This window comes from Rattus norvegicus, chromosome 17 (genome assembly GCF_036323735.1).
Source record: "Rattus norvegicus strain BN/NHsdMcwi chromosome 17, GRCr8, whole genome shotgun sequence".
Classification (NCBI taxonomy): domain Eukaryota; kingdom Metazoa; phylum Chordata; class Mammalia; order Rodentia; family Muridae; genus Rattus; species Rattus norvegicus.
Window position 1 is genome coordinate 89,923,314 of NC_086035.1, and position 18,743 is coordinate 89,942,056.

Genomic DNA, 18,743 nt, shown 5'->3' on the forward strand with positions numbered 1-18,743 from the left:
GGATCTGCCCACATACAAGAACCTGGTAAAGTATAGGAAACTTTAATGAACTGTATTGACTGAACTATGCAATGTATCATCTTTCGTGATATTAAAGCTAATGCTAGATATTTCATAATGTATAATTACATGTTGTTTTGTGATTAAACACTATGCTTTAACTATGTTCAATTTGTAATAATGAAACTACATCCCGTATATTACTTTAAAAATCACAAAAATAGCAAAATTATAGTTATAAAGTAGCAACAAAAATAATTTTATGGTTGGTGGTCACCCCGACATGAGGACCTGTATTAAAGTGCCACACATTAGGAAGGTTGAGAACCATTGCCCTAGTATAAACTGATGAAACATCACTGTTCCCAAAAGCAAGGCTAGGAAGAATTCTGACATGTCTGGTGATGACAGAGACTGACTGTCATAGAAAATAAATATTTTCCTGCCACAGTCATTTACTTTAACTGATGATTAGAAATTAGTTGTCTATAAGAGAATAACTGCTTTGTGTGTGGATTGATACAGTTGCATGAGTAGCCCTTGGAATCCTATTTCAAAAATGTGTACAGCTGAATGTGAACGAAAATACAAAAGCATTGTTCTGCTGTCAGCTTTGGGCCAAAAATCAAATACTTAATAGATGACAAGCCAACTGCTACAAATGTGAACAGACCTGTTCTCCAGCTCTCCTGCACAGAGGTTTACTTTGGAGGATGCAAAATTAAATTATTTTGCATTTATGAAACTATACTGATACTTATAATATTAAAAGGAAATAATAACTTTGAGTATCCAAGCAAAAAAAGGATAAGAATAATATGAAATTTATCCCACTGCTTTTAAAAAATTATTGAGAATTATCAATTTCTATGCAAGATTTGAACATCTATACCCAGAAAATGTGCTTTCCCCTGTGTATTATAGTATTAGTAATGGCCTTTCTTGTGTTTGAAGACTCGATATAATACAATAGTTATTTATTTTATGGGTAGAATTATATAATAATCTTACTATTTAATGGTGATAAAATATTAATTCTCTGTTTTGTTTTGCTTTTGGGGGGTTGTGGTTGATTTCGGTTTTGGTTTTGGTTTGGGGATAGGGTTTCATTCTATATACCACTCTTGCCTGGAACTTACTAACCTGATCTGGCTTCATCCTTGTGGCAATTGTCCTGCTTCAGCCTCCTCAAGTGCTTAAATGATGAGCAGGGGCCACCCATGCCAGGCTAGTGGTCACCTTATGAATATGGAAAGAAATTTTCATGTTCCAATTTGTAACATTATTAAAAGGCTTTAGTGGATACTTACTTTTATAATATGAGATTATACTCACAGCCATAATCAAACTATTACCCCATTTTTACAAAAACAGAAACTGAGATTCAGAGACCCACGGGTACATAGCTCAGTTGCAAGAAGCGTCAGCATAGAACCCAGGATCCTAAACCTTTGCTACTCTGTCCTTCTGTCCTCCCCACTGACAGACAACATGGAAAGCACGTGTTCAATCTGTCCAACAGAACTGACTTAACCTGGGACCAGTCTTAAAATGTGAACAGAATGTGTGTTTCACGCCTCTGGATTCTGCTTTCAGGAAAGTTTCTGTGGCACATCCATCATAGTACCGGAACTTGAAGGAGCTCTTTATTTGAAAGAAGACGGGAAGAAGTCCTGGAAACGACGCTACTTTCTTCTGAGAGCTTCTGGAATCTATTATGTACCCAAAGGAAAGACAAAGGTCTGTCTGTCGGTTTGCCCTATAACAACATATGTGAGACAATCAATATTTGTTTAAGTCACAGGTCTGCCCCTTAGCTAAGTCTCAGGTTATTGCAGAAGATGGGGTAGAAAGACTGTGAGAGCCAGAGGAATGGGGAGTTTGCTGTGAGGTTGCCTCCTAGCAATATCAAAAGCTACACCTGTAAAGTCTCACCAGCACAGGAGCTGAACAGGACAAGCGACGTGCTGATGTGGACGTGGGAAAGCCCCTGAGGCTTCACCCCTATACAGAGAACTACAAGCAACTAGCAATGCTGATAGGGAGATAGTCTTCCCCAGGGAAGAGCATACCAACTGGTTATCCAAAGCAAATGGTCAACCCTGAAAACCTATAATAATGTATTTAGAAATATATGTGTAGTCACAATTAGTGAGAAAGAGGCTATGAATTTGAGAAAGAGGAAGGATGGGTATATAGAAGGCCTTGGGAAAAGGAAAGGGAATGAGGAAATGAGGTAATTATAAATCTCAAAAATCAAATTAAATGTTTTTAAGACAAATTTATTTTGACTCAGTTTTGGAGATCAGCCTATTGATTTGAGTCTGTGGCAAGACAACTCCTCATAGGAGGAAGCATAGCAGAGGAAGGCATTACGTTGGGGCCAGAAGCAAAAGAGAGAAGCCAGAGTCCACAACTCCTCCTGGAAACTCCCCAGCAGCCCCATCTTCTGATGTTTCTGCCACTTCCTAGCAGTGCCACATGCCTTAGCATATGGCCCTTAGGGGTCATTCTACCACAATCACAAAGAAACATAACAAAGTGAAAAATCAAAATGGCATCTGTGTGCAGAAACATCTCATGAGGGTGAGACATGGAAATGCATCAGAGGGCCATAAGCTTAGCTTTAGCTCCCATGGTCAGCCATCTTGGTAACATGGGACTTGTGCTACTACAAAGTCTATACAAATATATGTACTACAATACAAAACCATTGAATTACACCTGAATTTTCTATAGCTTTCTCGAATATGAAAATAAATTCATGGGCTATCAAGATGACTCAGCAGATAAAGATCCTTCCTACCAAGCCTGACCTACTCTATTCTGAAAACACTTTTCCTCATATTAATCCCCTTGTCCTATAATCATTATGATTGAACTTATTTTATCTAAAGTCTCAGTCATGTTAGAAGTCTTTTTTTTCTTAAGATTTATTTATTTTATGTATGTGAGTACACTGCCCCTATCTTTAGACACACCAGAAGAGGGCATCAGATCCCATTACAGATGGTTGTGAGCCACCATGTGGTTGCTGGGAATTGAACTCAGGACCCGCAAAAGAGCAATCACTGCTCTTAACCACTGAGCCATCTCTCTAGCCTGACACTGTTCTTGTGTTAGAAGTCTTAAGGCCTTCATTAGATTTAAATTGTATATTCTGAGCAGTCAAATTGTTTTCAGAGGCATACTTAATTCATTATGCTTTAATTTATGAGTATTTTAGATGTCAATTTACGTTTTGCTTGTCAAGCTGTGATCATTGACAAGAATCTACAAGTATAAAGTAAATTGCTGTTCTAAATCTAATTTTCACCCTGGTTCAGATCATTAACCCTACTGAGGCATCTCCTGCAGAGTTGGGACAGTCTGTTTTTGTTCACCTATAAAAAGCTGAGGGATTTTTGTGTCTCGTTCTCATGAGACGTTTACCTCTGTCGATAGCATGCAGAACATAGGGCTTCACCAAGTGACATGCTTGTGGATTGCAGATTTCCTCTAGTAAGTCTTATCCTACATTCCCAAACAAATGAAGTCACCAGTGAGGCAGCACACTCCCCACACACCCCAGTCTCTGTGTCACTGGAGGTCATTGGAGGTCATTCTTGATGCAAGGCACATATTGTCCAACTTTGCCTTTTTACTCTGGTGTGAATCTTAGACCTGGTACTTCCTACCTCTGCTACACTTACTCCAGTCCAACACTAGACACGCAACATGGTCAAGCAAATGGTTTGTTTTATTTGACAACAGAGATGTCCTAAGCAGTTGGATATAAGACATATAAGTAAGCTTGGAACAAACGGGTCACTATGTGAAACAGCCTGAGCTCACCTTAAGGTTGAACAATTGTTGCCACAAACATTCAGATGGAGGTCAGGAGGGAAAGTCAGAAGTACAGTCATTGGGAAAAGACACAAACCCACACGGTTCACAGCTGGCATGCTTGTTTCCACAATGGAGGATGCTTGCCTGGAAAATGATTGTGATCAAACAAACTGGCCAAGTAAGAAATTATCTTGCTTTATACAAGCAAAATGCAAATAAAACATAATTCAAGATTCTTTGCAGAGCGGGAGTAACACATGTGGAATAAACAAATGTATGGAGTAAACACAAACATTCAAGACGTGTATTACATAAAACACACAATGTTTACAAAAAAGTAGTTCTATGAATCTATGAAAATTCTGGTTGAGTTCTTTTTACTTTAAATTCAAAGATTGATTGCAAAATTAATCAGAAAGAAATGCTGTCTCCAAATAGACTCCCTAAAACTGTGAAAAATAGCGATCTAAAATTGCATCTCTCAGAGGTTAAACATTAGATTTCAATGAAAGGAAAGCAGTTATAAATGAACAGATCAACAAAGAGCCAATTAATGTTGGGAATTTAGAGCTAGGATTCTATAAAAGTAGGAAAACAATGTAGAGTTCAAAACAATAAATAGTATTGAAATAATTGTACACCCATTTTTAGAGTTTTTCACTTCAGCACCTGAATGAAATCAAATCCTAGATTAATTAAAATGTCTTTAGAAAACTACTATAAAAAGAAAATTTGAGTTGATATTCTCATAATTCTGGGGTAAAAAGATATTTGTTAATCAAGAATAAAACTCAAAATCATAAAGGAGAAAGCTTTGACTACATAAGGTTGTTTTGAATTCCTTATGGATGACAATACCAAACAAGACTTTAAGGACTAGCTACATAGCCAGACATTTGCAACATATATTATCAAGTATAAATATCCATCATATGTAAAGACTTCAACAAATCAACACCAAAAAAAGATAATATGTGCACAGACAAATGGCAAAGATTATTCAATGAGAATAGCCAGGAAAATATAAAAATTAACTTAGAGAAACTGTTTCACCTTAACAGTAAATATGTTAACAGATTGATATAATCAGTAATATTGACAATGTTGGAGGGAGAGGGTAAAAAAAACCCATTCTTGGGAATGAAGAGCTGGACTGTAAAATGGTACAGTCACGTTGAGAGTATTTAACAAGTCATTAGCAATGTAAAGGGAAGCAGATGAAACCCTTTCCGAAAGTTACCCCTTTGGTGACCTATCCACAGAAGTATTTACTCACATACACAATGTTTTTATAATGGCAACAGCAAGTACAATTATTCAACAGTTCTACTTAGTGGGATTCTGGGCAGACATCAAGTATCAGATTTCCACTTATGTGTCCTGGGGAAATCAGTAACTGTGTCCTCAAAAAGACTGGGAACGAGTCAGGAAACAGTGTTTGGAGTGAAATCTCATTCTTGATTTAAATGTATTAATTATTCAAGAATTTCATACAATGTATTTGATCACATCCCTCTCTTTTCTCTCCACTTATATCTACCTCCCTTCCCTACCTACCCAACTTTCTGTCTTTTTGTTTGTTTGTCTTAACTCATTGAGTCCAATTTCTGTTGTCCAGATCTTCTTGAGTGCCTGGCAATCCTCTGGAGCATGACTGACCTACCAGTAGTCATACCCTTAGAGGAAACTGACTCCTCCTCCCTCAGTAGCCTCATGCCCATTCCCATCCCACGCTGGGATTTTGTCTGACCTGAGCATATGTGTCAATCTTGTGCATGCGGTCACAACTTCTGTGAATCATATGTGCAATTGCCCTGCTGAGTCCAGAAAACACTGTTTAGTCATCTGCCACCTCTGGCTCTTACAATCTTTATATTGATCCTAGAGTAGAGGACAGCCCTGGCATGCACAATGGCTTGGGTTCCATCCCCACTGAGAAAACAATTATATACATAAATATGCATGTAGTTATATATGTGTATTTATGTATAATATGTATACAAGTATGTGTGTGCGCATGTGTAATATATGAGTAAGAGGGTCTATCTATACCTAAACCTATAGATAAATAGAAGATGATAGATAGATGATAGATAGATAGATAGATAGACAGATATTAATAGATAAATAGAATGAGTGAAAACCTATCCTCTAATACATGTAGGACTCTATCAGTCTATTTTACCTGTAGTACCTCTAAGGGAAAATAAAAAATAGGAGGAGGGAGGAGCTGATAAAAGAAAATGTGTAGGTTATGATTTTAACCATGTTTTGTAATTAAAACATTAAAAATAGTACATACTACATATATGCCCTGCCATACATAAACAGTATACTATATAATATGTGTAATATTCCTAACCTGTATTCTTTATTCAGTAACTAAGAAGGGGCTCTAAAACATGCAAGAAAAGACAACACAGGGAGTGGAACAAATGTATAGTCAAAGTGAAACCAAATATGTAGATTAGAGGTTGCCATTTTCACAGCACATTTTACTCACAGAGGAGAGGTCTCTGTTTCCATGGCAACTCTAACAGGCAAAGGAGAAAGCGTTAAAGAGCATGGAGCCGGTGCTAATTGACTGAGAATCGCATTTACCTTTCTTTCTTCATCCTGAGGGGACTCGCTTTTTATTTTTTTAATGCTCAATCACAGTCTCTGCTACTGACTTCAAATAGCAAAAATCACAGGGAAGTTCCCAACAATGGTCAGCCTGTTGTGATTGCATCAGTAGCAACAGTGCATGATCGGCTGGTTCTGACCCCTAGAATTCACACCAGATGCTGGGACAACCAACCATGAGTCCACAACAGAAACTAGGACAACCAACCATGTCACCTTTCATTCCATTGCAGGACCAGCACTGACTGTTATCTTCGAGTGGGCTTAACTTAGAGAAAACTGTGTTCAGGTGTTTGCATAAATTATCTAAAAATTCAGTATTCTACCTACTAAAAGTACCTCCGTTGCAGCATCAAGAACTACCTGGGGAAATTAGCAACAACCATCTCAGAGAGATTATGTTTTTCCCTGTCTTTTAGACATCCCGAGACCTGGCGTGTTTCATACAGTTCGAAAATGTTAACATTTACTATGGGATTCAGTGCAAAATGAAATACAAAGCACCCACTGACCACTGCTTTGTTTTAAAGGTACGTCATGACTTGCTGACTTAGACTTCTAAGCCGTTTCAATTGTTAGTTGCACTTAGGAACCAATGTTAAATGTTATTTCATAAATTTTAATATGATATTATAAAATGTGGAGTTTTAAACCAAAATAACAAAGTACTGTGATCTCTATCAACTTACGTCCCCCAAAGCTTTCATCTGATCCTAAAATTTTAAATCTGTCTAAATTTATTTAACTTACATAAATTTATTTAAATTCATGAATTCTGGAAATAAAGGTTTCATCTCTTGATCAAACTAATTTAAAATTCCACTAATAAAATAGACCAGTTTTCAACTCTTCACTTATATTTTTATTCCACTGTGAGTGTTTTTGAAATCATGATCTTGCCAACGTTTTCTAGAAAAATAATACAGAAAAGACTTTTAAGAAATTACCCAGGTTGTAAACCTTTTTTTTTTTTTAAAGTCTCATGTATGTCAGGCTGGCCTCAAGCTGGTTGTGTAGCTGAAGCTCTCCTGGTTCCCCTAATCCATTTCCTTTCACCTTCCAAGTGCTGGATCAACAGGCAGGTTTAGGTTGTGAGACGTTTAAAGGTGCATACTGTCTGGAGGAAATGTGTGTTAGCAGAGATTTGAGGCAGCTTAGACATCTTAAAGTTAGACTCTCAGACCAGTCAGATCAGCAGGTGAGTTATTTTTATAACTACACTTGAACTATAGTGTGTCTTTTGACCTACAGAGCACTGGACTTAAGGTAAGTTTGTTTGCATTTGTTCTTAGTTTTAATAATTCAGCCAAGTCAAATATTCAACAATTTGTCTTCATCCACAATTAGCATTGCTTATTGTAATCAAATAATCGCCTGGAGTTCCTGGCTTTGTTAAGGACTCAATATTATGTGGCTTTCATTTAGACATGCTAGTCTTTCCATTAGTGTGTACCCACTTCTAGTAATTTATCAATAGTTTTAACAGTAAATGAACACCATACCAGCCTAGTTAGCATGACACTTCTCCAAAGGTTCTCACCCAGGGCCTTTCGGTTCCTGGGAGACATTTGGTTATGCCTAGAGACATTCTGATATTCATAACTTGGCACAGGAACCAGGCACTACCTACTGGCATCTAACAGAAGCCAGAGCCGCTAGATATGACTAATGCACAGAACGACCCACACCCCGATGACCAGGACCCCAGGACTGACATTGCTGCTGTTGAGAGATCCCGTGCTCGTAAGGTGAAGCCCAGTACTGTGGCCGCAAAGGGAGAGGGCTAAATGCATTCACGTGCTCATCCATTCGTTCAGCACTTACTGAGTGACAGCTGTGTTCTGGCTAAATGCATTCACGTGCTCATCCGTTCAGCACTTACTGAGTGACAGCTGTGTTCTGAGCACAGTCCAGGTGCCGAGAAAACAGGAGTAAACCAAATGTACTTTGATCCCTGGTTTTGGAGTTTATGGTCAGTGTGAGGGACTGGCAGTGAAGAAAAGCTTGTGATGGGACGACAGGTGACAAATACAGCTGAGAATCAAAACAGAGCCAGGCCAGGATCCCCTCGGACAGGGGTGGGGGTGGGAGGGTGACATTTGGCAAAAGACATAAATGAAGTGAGAAGGGAATTGTAACCGAAGGGAAAACACTCCAGAACAAGACCCATAAGGGTAAAGGTCTTGAGGTCCCTCCCTCCTGAGGTCAGAGGAGGATAGCCAAAGACAGCACCCTGCCTTCTTCTGGATTTTGTGCATCCATACCCATTGCTCATGTTCTGATCTGATACGGCAAAAACATCAGACAGATGTCAGAAGAGGGCATCTGACACCTTCTTCTAAGACTCTATGCCTATTGCACTGAGACAGGGTCTGTTTCTAAACCTGAACCTCAAGTCTCAGTTAGCCTGGAAGCCAGTAAACCCCAGCTATCCCCCATCTCCACCCTACTTGGAGCAGGAATGCCCAGCTTGTTATGGGGGTGCTGGGATCCAAACACTGGTGGTCTTCACTGTGCAGCAAGGCCTATTCATTGTTCAGCCATCCCTCTCACTCGCCCTGTGCTTTCTTAAGAAGAATTTAAGTGTTAATTGCTGACCAATGTCCTGATCGCATGTTAGTCACAACACAAATTCTGTTGTAACTCAGGCATCTGTGGTTCTGATACTGAATGACAAGCTCTTCGATTTGGTTTTGCAGATTTCTTTGTTGAGAATGGCACAGGCATCCACAGAATGTCGCATGCTAGCCACCAAGTGCCTGATTCACATTTTAACAATCTGACCTTTAGGTTAATTAATGCAACAAATCCTTTTTGCTATTGGACCACTCTACTTGATTTGATTGATGTTCCCGACATCAAGGTCCTCTTTAGAACGTGATTATTGGAGCAATTACTGATTGCATTACTGATCACTGAGAATTTCTGAGGAAGCTTTCAACACTAGAACACAGTGTGCTGCAGCCATCCAAAAGTGTATGCCGCCATCTCCTGGTCCAACTGGAGAACTACAGCAACAGTCTGAGTACTGGTTGGAATTGTCAGGGAAGAGGAATCTGATAGGGATAATCATACAAACTGACTTCCAGGCCAAGTTGATGCAAATTTGGAGCCAGTAAAGGAAGCAATCCAATTAAAAGAGTCAGCTTTTCTCAGGTGCTAGGAAAGACCACACACAGGAATTCTTTACATTTTCTGATGTTTTATTCCTGTAACATCTTAAAAATATGGTGCTTGTCTTAGTGGCTCAGTATAAACTCAGAAATTCTAGTGGGTCAAGAAACATACAGGGAGCTCTCCAAACATAAATTTTTATCATTTTTAAAAGCAGAAATAATAAATTTTGGAATAAAAATTTTTAGTCCAAAAATTTTTGGACTAAAGTCCTTGCAGTCTGTGTATCTTGTAGAGGGTGGGAGTGGGGGCAAGTCAGGCACAAAGCTTGCAGAGAAACCAGTCCACATGCTTTTCTTCGTATCCCAGCATATTAAAGGCACAGTTCAAATGCTCAGATCACCTTTGATGATAACCTACTTTCCTGAAGGTCAGTGAGTTTGCCGAATGCAAGCGGAAAGGCCTATGCAGCGCCATAGAGAGGGATCGCTGCTTCACTCATTTTCTGCCTGTGGAACCCTGAAGTAGATGGTCCCAGATCTCCTGGTTGTGTAGTAGCACTAATTTATGCTCATGCTAGCAAGACTCGCAAGCTGCTCTACAGAAACACACACACACACACACACGCACGCACACACACACATTTTAGTTGCTACTTTTTATATACAATAAAATGTAATGGAAGTTACAATGACCCATGAAAATTGACATCACACATATTTCAGATCTTAGGTTTGGTTACCAGCCTCTGGCCCAATAGCTTCGACATTTCTGATGCAAGAGTAAATGCCTTGCTTATTTCTTTATTTAAACAATTATTTTGACACCCAGACTGCAGTTCTATTATACGACAGGCACGTTATGCACCCCCAGTCTTCCAAAAAAAAAAGACAGGCAAAGTTCCCATCGATAGAGAGCTCAGTATGTCAGAGCCAAACAGAAACAAAAGCTACAAGCACAGGAGACTCGAGAAACGAGAAACGGAGTTGCAATCTCTCCTTTCTGTCTGCCACATCACTGTTCTCTTGAGAACTCCTGGGGGCCTACATAACCCCTGTACAACATTGTTTATGACCACTTACCGACAGATGGAAGATTCGAATGACACCCTCCCCTGCAGAGTATGTGCCCGTGTGGATGTGAAACCATCATTAGGAAAGAGAGATCGTTGCAAAACTCTGTATTCTTGGTGAAAGAAATGACACCTGGACTAAATTTTGGCATAAATAAAACTCTAATTTTATTAGCACTGGCTTTGTAACATAAAATGCATATTAGGTAATCCCCTTTGTATAATAGAGAAGCAACCTGATTTCCAATGAGGGACAGAAACCTAACAGATATAAAGGGCTTCAGCATTTAAAAGGGGGAGATACAATTATTACTGGCATATTAGAAGTGCTTGTGGTTAGAGCATATAACAGGCTTCATAAATCTGTTCAAAGTTTGGCCTTTTTCTTAATACTGCTAGGGGATGAACCCAGAGCCTCACAGATGCAAGGCAAGTGTGGCCACTGAACTACACCCTCAGCCCTTTTAGTACCTTTTACTTTTGAGACAGGGTCGCTTTAAGATTCTCAAGTAGATCTCAACCTGGTGATCCTCTTTTCTCAGTCTTTTTGGTAGCCCAAGTTGCAGGCTTGTGCTGTGGTGCTGACAGTTTAACAGTTCTTAAAACAGTTCTTAAAAAAAAAAACTGGGTATGCTAATCTATATTCTTGGCTACCAAGAACACTGAGGTGGAAGGATCATGAGTTCAAAGCCAGCCTGGGCTTCAGAACGACATCTCTGCCTCTTCCTGATCCTAAACCTGCTACCAGGTATATTTACCACCATCTCAGGAAATCATACACATTGTTAACGTTTCACTTTAAGTTTTTTTTCCACTTAATAAATTGCATCTATTAATTGCCTTCAAAACTGCTTCTTTGTAGCATCCTCAAATTCAGAAGGAATCTCAGTACATCAAGTACCTTTGCTGTGATGACGCAAGAACTCTCAGCCAGTGGGTTATGGGAATAAGGATCGCCAAGGTGAGTGTGCACTCAGCTTCCTGTGTCCTTAGGTCAGCCAACAAGCCTGTTTACTAGGGCCAGCATCTCACCATTCCTGGGTACAGATGTTATCTGTTTGTTCTTGGTTCCTTTCTCCCCCTCAGTAAGTGGAGTCATAAACTTATTACTACACAAGCACACACCTGTCCAGTGATGTGAGAGTCAGAGTTGACTTTCAAACAAACTGTTCAGACTCACGGGGAGAATTGCAAACACAGTATGCAATTAAGAAACTCAAGACTGGGCCAAAGGTGTGTGTGCCTTAGTGGTGGAGCGCTTTCCTAGCAGGTGTGGGGTCCTGAGTTTGATCCTACCATAGGAAGGGAAAGAAGCAAATTAATTCGATTAAACGGTTACATGGTCAGAATCTTGTGATTGGAATTTGGTGGCTAGCCCTGACCTCTGGTGTGTAGGTGGGAGAATTCACTAATTTTGAAAATCTAGAGAACTTTTTAACATTTGAAAGAGCAACCGATGAAATAAACCCCCCAAATACATGGAGAATAATGGCACCTTTTTCTCTTTCAATGTGGCTCTTGACTTGAGTGCAAAACTTAAAATAAATGGATTCCTTTCTTTCCCCTGTGTTCCCTCCTTAGTACGGGAAAACTCTCTATGATAACTATCAGCGGGCTGTGGCTAGAGCTGGACTCGCCTCTCGGTGGACGAACCTGGGGACTGCCACTACACCAGCTCAGCCTGCTGCAGGTAAAAGCAGAGAAGACATTCACATTCACACACCCACAAAACCCGAGCCTAGGTTTTAACCCACAAAACCCAGTCTCTAGGTTACACCCCCAACAAGACCAGCATCTCCAGGTTATTCCCACAACAAACCTGCACCCCCAGGTTACAAGCCCGCCCCCTGCCTGATAACCACCAATGCAGAGGGGAGCAGAAATTAAGTTCATGATCTGACTCGAAGCACCAGCCAGTTATGTTAAAGTCCACAGTGACTTTCCAATTAGACGCTTGCACACTCACCCCAAACTTGAAGCCTTCTATAAAGCCTTGCCTGGTAGATATTAGGGTGCTCCTTCTCCACCAAACCATCCCATGTGATGGTGGTGTGCTGAGGTTTACAATAAACCCGTAAATAAAGTGCTAGTCATGACTTTAGGGTGGGCTACAAGGAGATGTGTCTCATCAAAAATACAAATATTGTATAACGCAAGGCACCTTAGTGCCTATCTAGCAGGACACTCAGAGAATATATGGGGTCATGCCCTGCTGTTTTCCCACAGTGGGGTGATGGGTAGAGTCTCTTGCCCAGTACCAGGCATGGCATCCTAAGGTAATACAACCTTGACTTGTTTGTATTTTTAAGAAGAGCACCCACTAAGATTGGGTGCCTGCCTAATGCTTTCTGCTCTACACAGAGAGCTGTCCTTTAGTATCTGTAACCAATTCTAGGAAGCCCTTAAGTGCTCCAACAAGTACATGGCTGTTAGACTGTACTGTTCAGTACAAACAACAAAGAAAAAATTGCACGTGTTTGATGAAAGCCACTTATTTTCCAAGGCTTTTGGTCAGTGGGCCTAGGTCTGTCTCAGGGATGCTCTCTGGTTGGTGGTTTCAGTCTTCCTGAGCCCCATGGGCCCAGGTTAGTTGACCCTGTGGATTCTTCGTGGTGTCCTTGATCCCTCTGCAAAGCCCTTTCTTAACCACAGAGACACAGATTTTTCATGCGGCTTTGTGACTTGTGTTTCCTTTAGCAATGCTTCGTATTCTCAGATTCTCCTTTGAGAACCCTAAAATTGTCTTCTCATTCTCCGCTCTCTTTGGCTCCCTCAGGACTTAAAACAGGCACCAGCCAGCCCAATGGTCCAATGCCCCAGGCCGCGCCTTCCCCTGGTCCTCCTCTCCGAGAGACCCTGACACAAACTGAAACAACTAAGGTAAATCACAGATCCACTCAAAGCTTGTCAAGCTAGCACCTAAAAGCCTACCCTCTGGATGTGAGCAGGTCCTGGTACCTTCTCTTTTAAAAACCCAATTCCAACAACTAGGAAACCACTACTATAACTTCATTTAGGAAATGGCTTCATATTTTAACAAAAAGCTTCCTAGGCCAGAGGTGAAAGTTAAAATCAGCCGTCGATGACTGCTTTGTGATATCCTAAGTGTTTGTTAGCTGCGTTTATTATGACAGAAGGCTTTTCATCATGTTCTCTTAGTCAGCCCTTGAGACTTTCAGTTTTGTTCTGTTCTAATGAATTAGAGCAATTGATGAATTAGTCAGACGCCCTATATGAAGTGCCAAGTGATTCCCAAAACAGATCAGAGACTCCTAAAAGGGGTCCACTTATAAAATGTGCATTCAATATTTTCCAGTTAGTGACTTAAATGCATGCTCAGGGTGATAGAAAAGAAAGCACATTTAAGAAAATAACCAAGAGCCAAGGGTGAAGATTAGTTAAACAGCATGTGCCTGGTATTCATGAGGGTATGAGGCCCTGGGCTCCATGGACAGCAAAGACAGGAAGGAAGGGAGGGGGGGAAGAAGGGAGGGAAGGAGGGAAGAAGGGAGGGAGGGAGGGAAGGAGGGAGGGAGGGGAGAGAGAGAGGGAGGAAGACTGTAATATAATATAATATCCTCCATAACTTTTTCTATAAAAGAGACTAATGAAGATTCATTTAAATTCACATAAAACCTGTAGTTGATTGTAATTTAGTTATTAATCCAATTCAGCCCTCTCTTTAATTTCCACTGTTTCTTGTGGTTCAGAACATCTTGGACTAATCGTGGTCCTATCCTATCACCCACGTATAACGTCCATGTGCACAGCTTCAATAATTTTCTTCATCCACCCCTTCAGCGGTAAAAGTGCATATTGGTGTTTACTGAAATCTTTGTTGTTTTTAAAAGCCATTTCAGACTTTTAAAAGCTGTTTCTCTAATCTATCCAAGCCTGAGAGTCTCACCATGCCGTGTTCTTTCTGTTATATTTTTATTATTTCTGTAACATTAGTCCAAAGGAAATATTTTTTAAAGCCAAAAGATTAAAAGAACCCCAGGATAGAAATAATTTTTTGTGACTGCCAATACCCAAGCTGCCTGATCCAAAAAGTTTAAGAAATATATCACAAGTTTTATTAGCTTTGCATGCTAAGTAAATAAATGAAACAAAATTGAAACTCATTGAAAAGTACATTGTTAGAAAAAAATCTAAATTTAATATTCAGTAGTTCAGGCTGTTAAGCAAAGAAAAAAATAAAACAAGCTGATAAATTATAAATTAAAATGATAATGGTTTTTACCCGAACATAGTCATTCAATTCAGCTGCCTGAAATTGCTAGGAACACTGTATTTATATAAATACACTGTTACTAAAATACACCATTGCTATCGCTGCTGTGAAGTCCTCTATAGAATGCTGTAGATTTTAGAGTCTACAGAGACTTAAGCCAGGTCAACTGTTCTGACTCTAGGGCTTATCTCACTAGAACACGAAGCAGATCATGTTCAGTGTATACCTGACTTTCATAACACAGAAGCTCGCACACACACACACACACACACACACACACACACACACACACAGAGGCACGCACACACGTGCGGTTTTTCACCAGGTGTCCTGCTTCCTGCCACTCCCTTCTGAAACCGTCTAAGGTACAAGGGCAAAGCTTATGATTAACTCCTCCTTTGAAATACACAGTCTGGGAACCTGAACCTTCGTTCGGAGAACAATACTGCATAGAAATTTCATCCACAATCAAGGGAAAGATTAAACATGCTCTGCCCCAGGAAGAGATCCTTTGTTGCTGGATTTGTAAAACAGTTACCTGTCACCCAGACAGGACTGTTTCTCTTAGTTTCTTCACTTGCACATCCTTCATCCCAACCAAGCGGGATATATAAGCAAAGAGGGGATTTTTTAGCATAATATTCTCTGAGCATTCACAATTTATCTCAAGTGCATTTATCCCCCCATCCCCCAATTCCAGCTCCTCTCAAATACCCCTCACTCCCACACACTCTTCCCTCCCAACTCCTGTTCTCTGCTTTCTTATTACCCAATGTGTCCAATGTTGCCTATCTACTTATGGGTGTAGGGCCAATCACTGGGTCACAGTCAACCTGCCAGGGACCACCTCCCTAAGGAAAACTTACTCTCCCTCCCCGGTAGTCATGGGCTGTCAGTAGATCCTCAGCTAGGGGTGAGAGCTCATTGCCTTTCCCAGCTGTGCTGGAATGTTGACCAGCTGTGGGTCATAGCCTGTCAGGTCCAGGACTTCCACCCTCCTCTTCCCCAACCTCTGGTTCTTACGGTCTTTCTGCCCCTTCATGCTCCAGGGAACTGAGCCTTGGGGGCAGGGTGTGTGACATAGATGGCCCACGTATGACTGCGCACTCCACTGCCACTTGTTCTCTGCACCTGGGCCAGTGCGAGTCTCTGTAGTAACTGCTGTCCACTGCGCAAAGACTTTTCTCTGGTGAGAACTGAGCTGCACTAACCTAAAGATATAGAGATATGTTTAGAAGACAATTTAATACTGTGTTCATTTAGCAAAAATAATAGTGCATTCACCCCTAGAGTCTGTGAGCTCTGTACCCAAGTTCTTGGCCAGATGTTAAGCTACAATATTTTGGTGAACTCTTGGAGATGCCCCTTAATTATCTCTATGCCTCCAAAGGTGTGGCACAGAGGCATAGTACACAGACACACACGCGCGCGCGCGCGCACACACACACACACATAGACACACACCACACACACCTAAAATTGTGTTCCTGGATATGCCCAGGACACTGATAGCTTGCCTTAGGTCAGGAGTAGGGAGTCTTGGAGAATCAACAGGCTTCCAGTTTGAGCTGAGTGAGGAGTTGTTAATACTTTAGAGAAATATTTAACTTCTGTGTAAGACTTGCTAGGGAAGGTCAGTGCTTGACCTAAAGACAGTAAACACTTACTAGAGTAAATGTGGTTTAAATGCCCAGTTACAGAAAGTGCTGTCTTAGTGCTCACATCTAACGATGTGACCGTCATTTGGAATCATTCCTGTGCCTGGAGAAAGGTCAGCTCATGAGCACCCTTAGACCCAGATAGGAGGGAATGGGGCAATCCCATCAGTAACAATGAACGCCACATGACGGATGTATTGTCAAGAACTGTAAGAACTCTTTGTCACTTTGTTGAAGGATGAAAAGCAAGGCTTGGCTAACCACTCCCCAGGAGCAAGCAGGGAGAACCACCGCCCTAAGAGCAGCCTGCTTCCACCACCCCCTCCAGTAAGACGATCTTCGGACACCTGTGGCAGCCCTGCCTTGCCACCCAAAGCCAAGGGCCCTGGCAGCTGCACCTTCACCGCCCAGCCCGAGAACTTCCTGCCACCACCACCGCCCCCACCGCCCCAGGAGGACGACAACAGCATGCTACTCCCACCACCCCCACCCCTGGCCTACCTCGATGAGCCACCGGATTTCGTGCCACCGCCCCCACCACCTGCAACTGTTGAAGACTCTGCATTGCCACCCCCGCCGCCACCCCCACCCTGTCTCTCCCAGGAGATGACCAAGTCATCTCCATTGCCCGCCAAAAAGCTCCCAGTGCCCCCCAAGAGGCAAGAGAACCAAGGACTCCCTGGTGCCCCAAGGAACACGGAGCAAGATTTTATGTCAGACCTCATGAAAGCATTGCAAAAGAAAAGAGGCAATGTACCCTAGAGACATGTCAGCATCTGGGACGCTCTCTAGCTAGATTCATATTTTGGTACTCTGCTGTCATGCATCTTGTTCATTTTAGTAAAATGTTTTGCCACTAGAAATAATGTAAAAACTCTTCACTGTTGTGCATACTGTGTTCATAGCCATTAGACTAGCTGTATTTGGAGTTTCTAACTGTATACATCCAAGCACACAAACATGCACATTCTGTATGTTTTCACCTGAATGGACTTTTATCTTGCAGTACAAGCTAACTGAAATGATATTCTGGATATGTTTCTGTGTGCTCAGAAGGCACAAATTTTTAAAATTAAAGTTTGTCTGAAAATAGTATTTATAGAAATAGTGTTTAAATTTTGTATGGTGTCAACACTACTTTATATTTGACTCTCAAAAAGTTTCAAATTCCTATGCCTCCTTAAGTCTTGTTCTATTTCCTTCTTGGTGTCTGTAACCTACAGATATAGCAAAACAGGGAAAAGGAAAAAGAAAGAAAGCAGATGTTCCATTTTTTTTTATACTCCTTGGTTGATCTATCTCTAGCCCTAATACTGCTTTTATGTGTGGGTGGGTGGGTGGGTTGGCTGGTTGGTTGGTTGGTTGGTTGGTTGGTTGGTTGGTTGGTTGGTTGACTGGCTGGTTGGTTGGTTGGTTGGTTGGTTGGCTGGTTGGTTGGCTGGTTGGCTGGTTGGTTGGTTGGTTGGTTGGCTGGTTGGTTGGCTGGTTGGCTGGTTGGTTGGTTGGTTGACTGGCTGGCTGGTTGGTTGGTTGGTTGGTTGGTTGGTTGGCTGGTTGGCTGGTTGGTTGGCTGGTTGGCTGGCTGGTTGGTTGGTTGGTTGGTTGGTTGGCTGGTTGGTTGGCTGGTTGGTTGGTTGGTTGGTTGGTTGGTTGGTTGGTTGGCTGGTTGGTTGGTTGGTTGGTTGGTTGACTGACTGGTTGGTTGGTTGGTTGGTTGGTTGGTTGGCTGGTTGGTTGGCTGGTTGGCTGGTTGGTTGGTTGGTTGACTGACTGGTTGGTTGGTTGGTTGGTTGGTTGGTTGGTTGGCTGGTTGGCTGGTTGGCTGGTTGGTTGGTTGGTTGGCTGGTTGGCTGGTTGGCTGGTTGGCTGTTTTGTTGATTGGCTGGTTGGTTGGTTGTTTGGTTGGTTGGCTGGTTGGTTGTTTGGTTGGCTGGTTGGTTGGTTGGTTGGCTGGTTGTTTGGTTGGTTGGCTGGTTGGTTGGTTGGCTGGTTGGTTGGTTGGCTGGCTGGTTGGTTGTTTGGTTGGTTGGCTGGTTGTTTGGTTGGCTGGTTGGTTGGTTGGCTGATTGGTTGGTTGGTTGGTTAGTTTTGAAGGGCTGGAGATGAACCCATGAGTGCCTACCTAGGCAAGTGTGCAACACTGAGCTATAAACACCTACCCTACTTTTCCCTTTTTTGGGTTTTGTTTTTTTAAGTTTGAACCATGGCCAGG

General features: G+C 41.5%; 1 protein-coding gene across 3 annotated transcripts in view; it reads left to right on the plus strand.

Annotated features, from left to right (window-relative positions):
• The window catches only part of Apbb1ip (amyloid beta precursor protein binding family B member 1 interacting protein), a 91,626-nt gene extending 73,840 nt beyond the window's left edge, over positions 1–17,786 (plus strand). For 2 of the 3 annotated variants that reach the window (XM_039095818.2, XM_039095819.2), the window contains 6 exons: positions 1,597–1,740; positions 6,873–6,983; positions 11,502–11,600; positions 12,221–12,329; positions 13,416–13,519; positions 16,769–17,626. In XM_039095818.2, coding sequence (XP_038951746.1) covers positions 1,597–1,740; positions 6,873–6,983; positions 11,502–11,600; positions 12,221–12,329; positions 13,416–13,519; positions 16,769–17,293 — 1,092 coding nt within the window. In that variant the 3' untranslated portion in view covers positions 17,294–17,626. Of the gene's footprint in view, positions 1–1,596; positions 1,741–6,872; positions 6,984–11,501; positions 11,601–12,220; positions 12,330–13,415; positions 13,520–16,768 lie in introns of all 3 variants that reach the window. The other variant, NM_001100577.1, reaches the window with a different exon arrangement.
• The last annotated feature ends 957 nt before the right edge of the window (positions 17,787–18,743 follow it).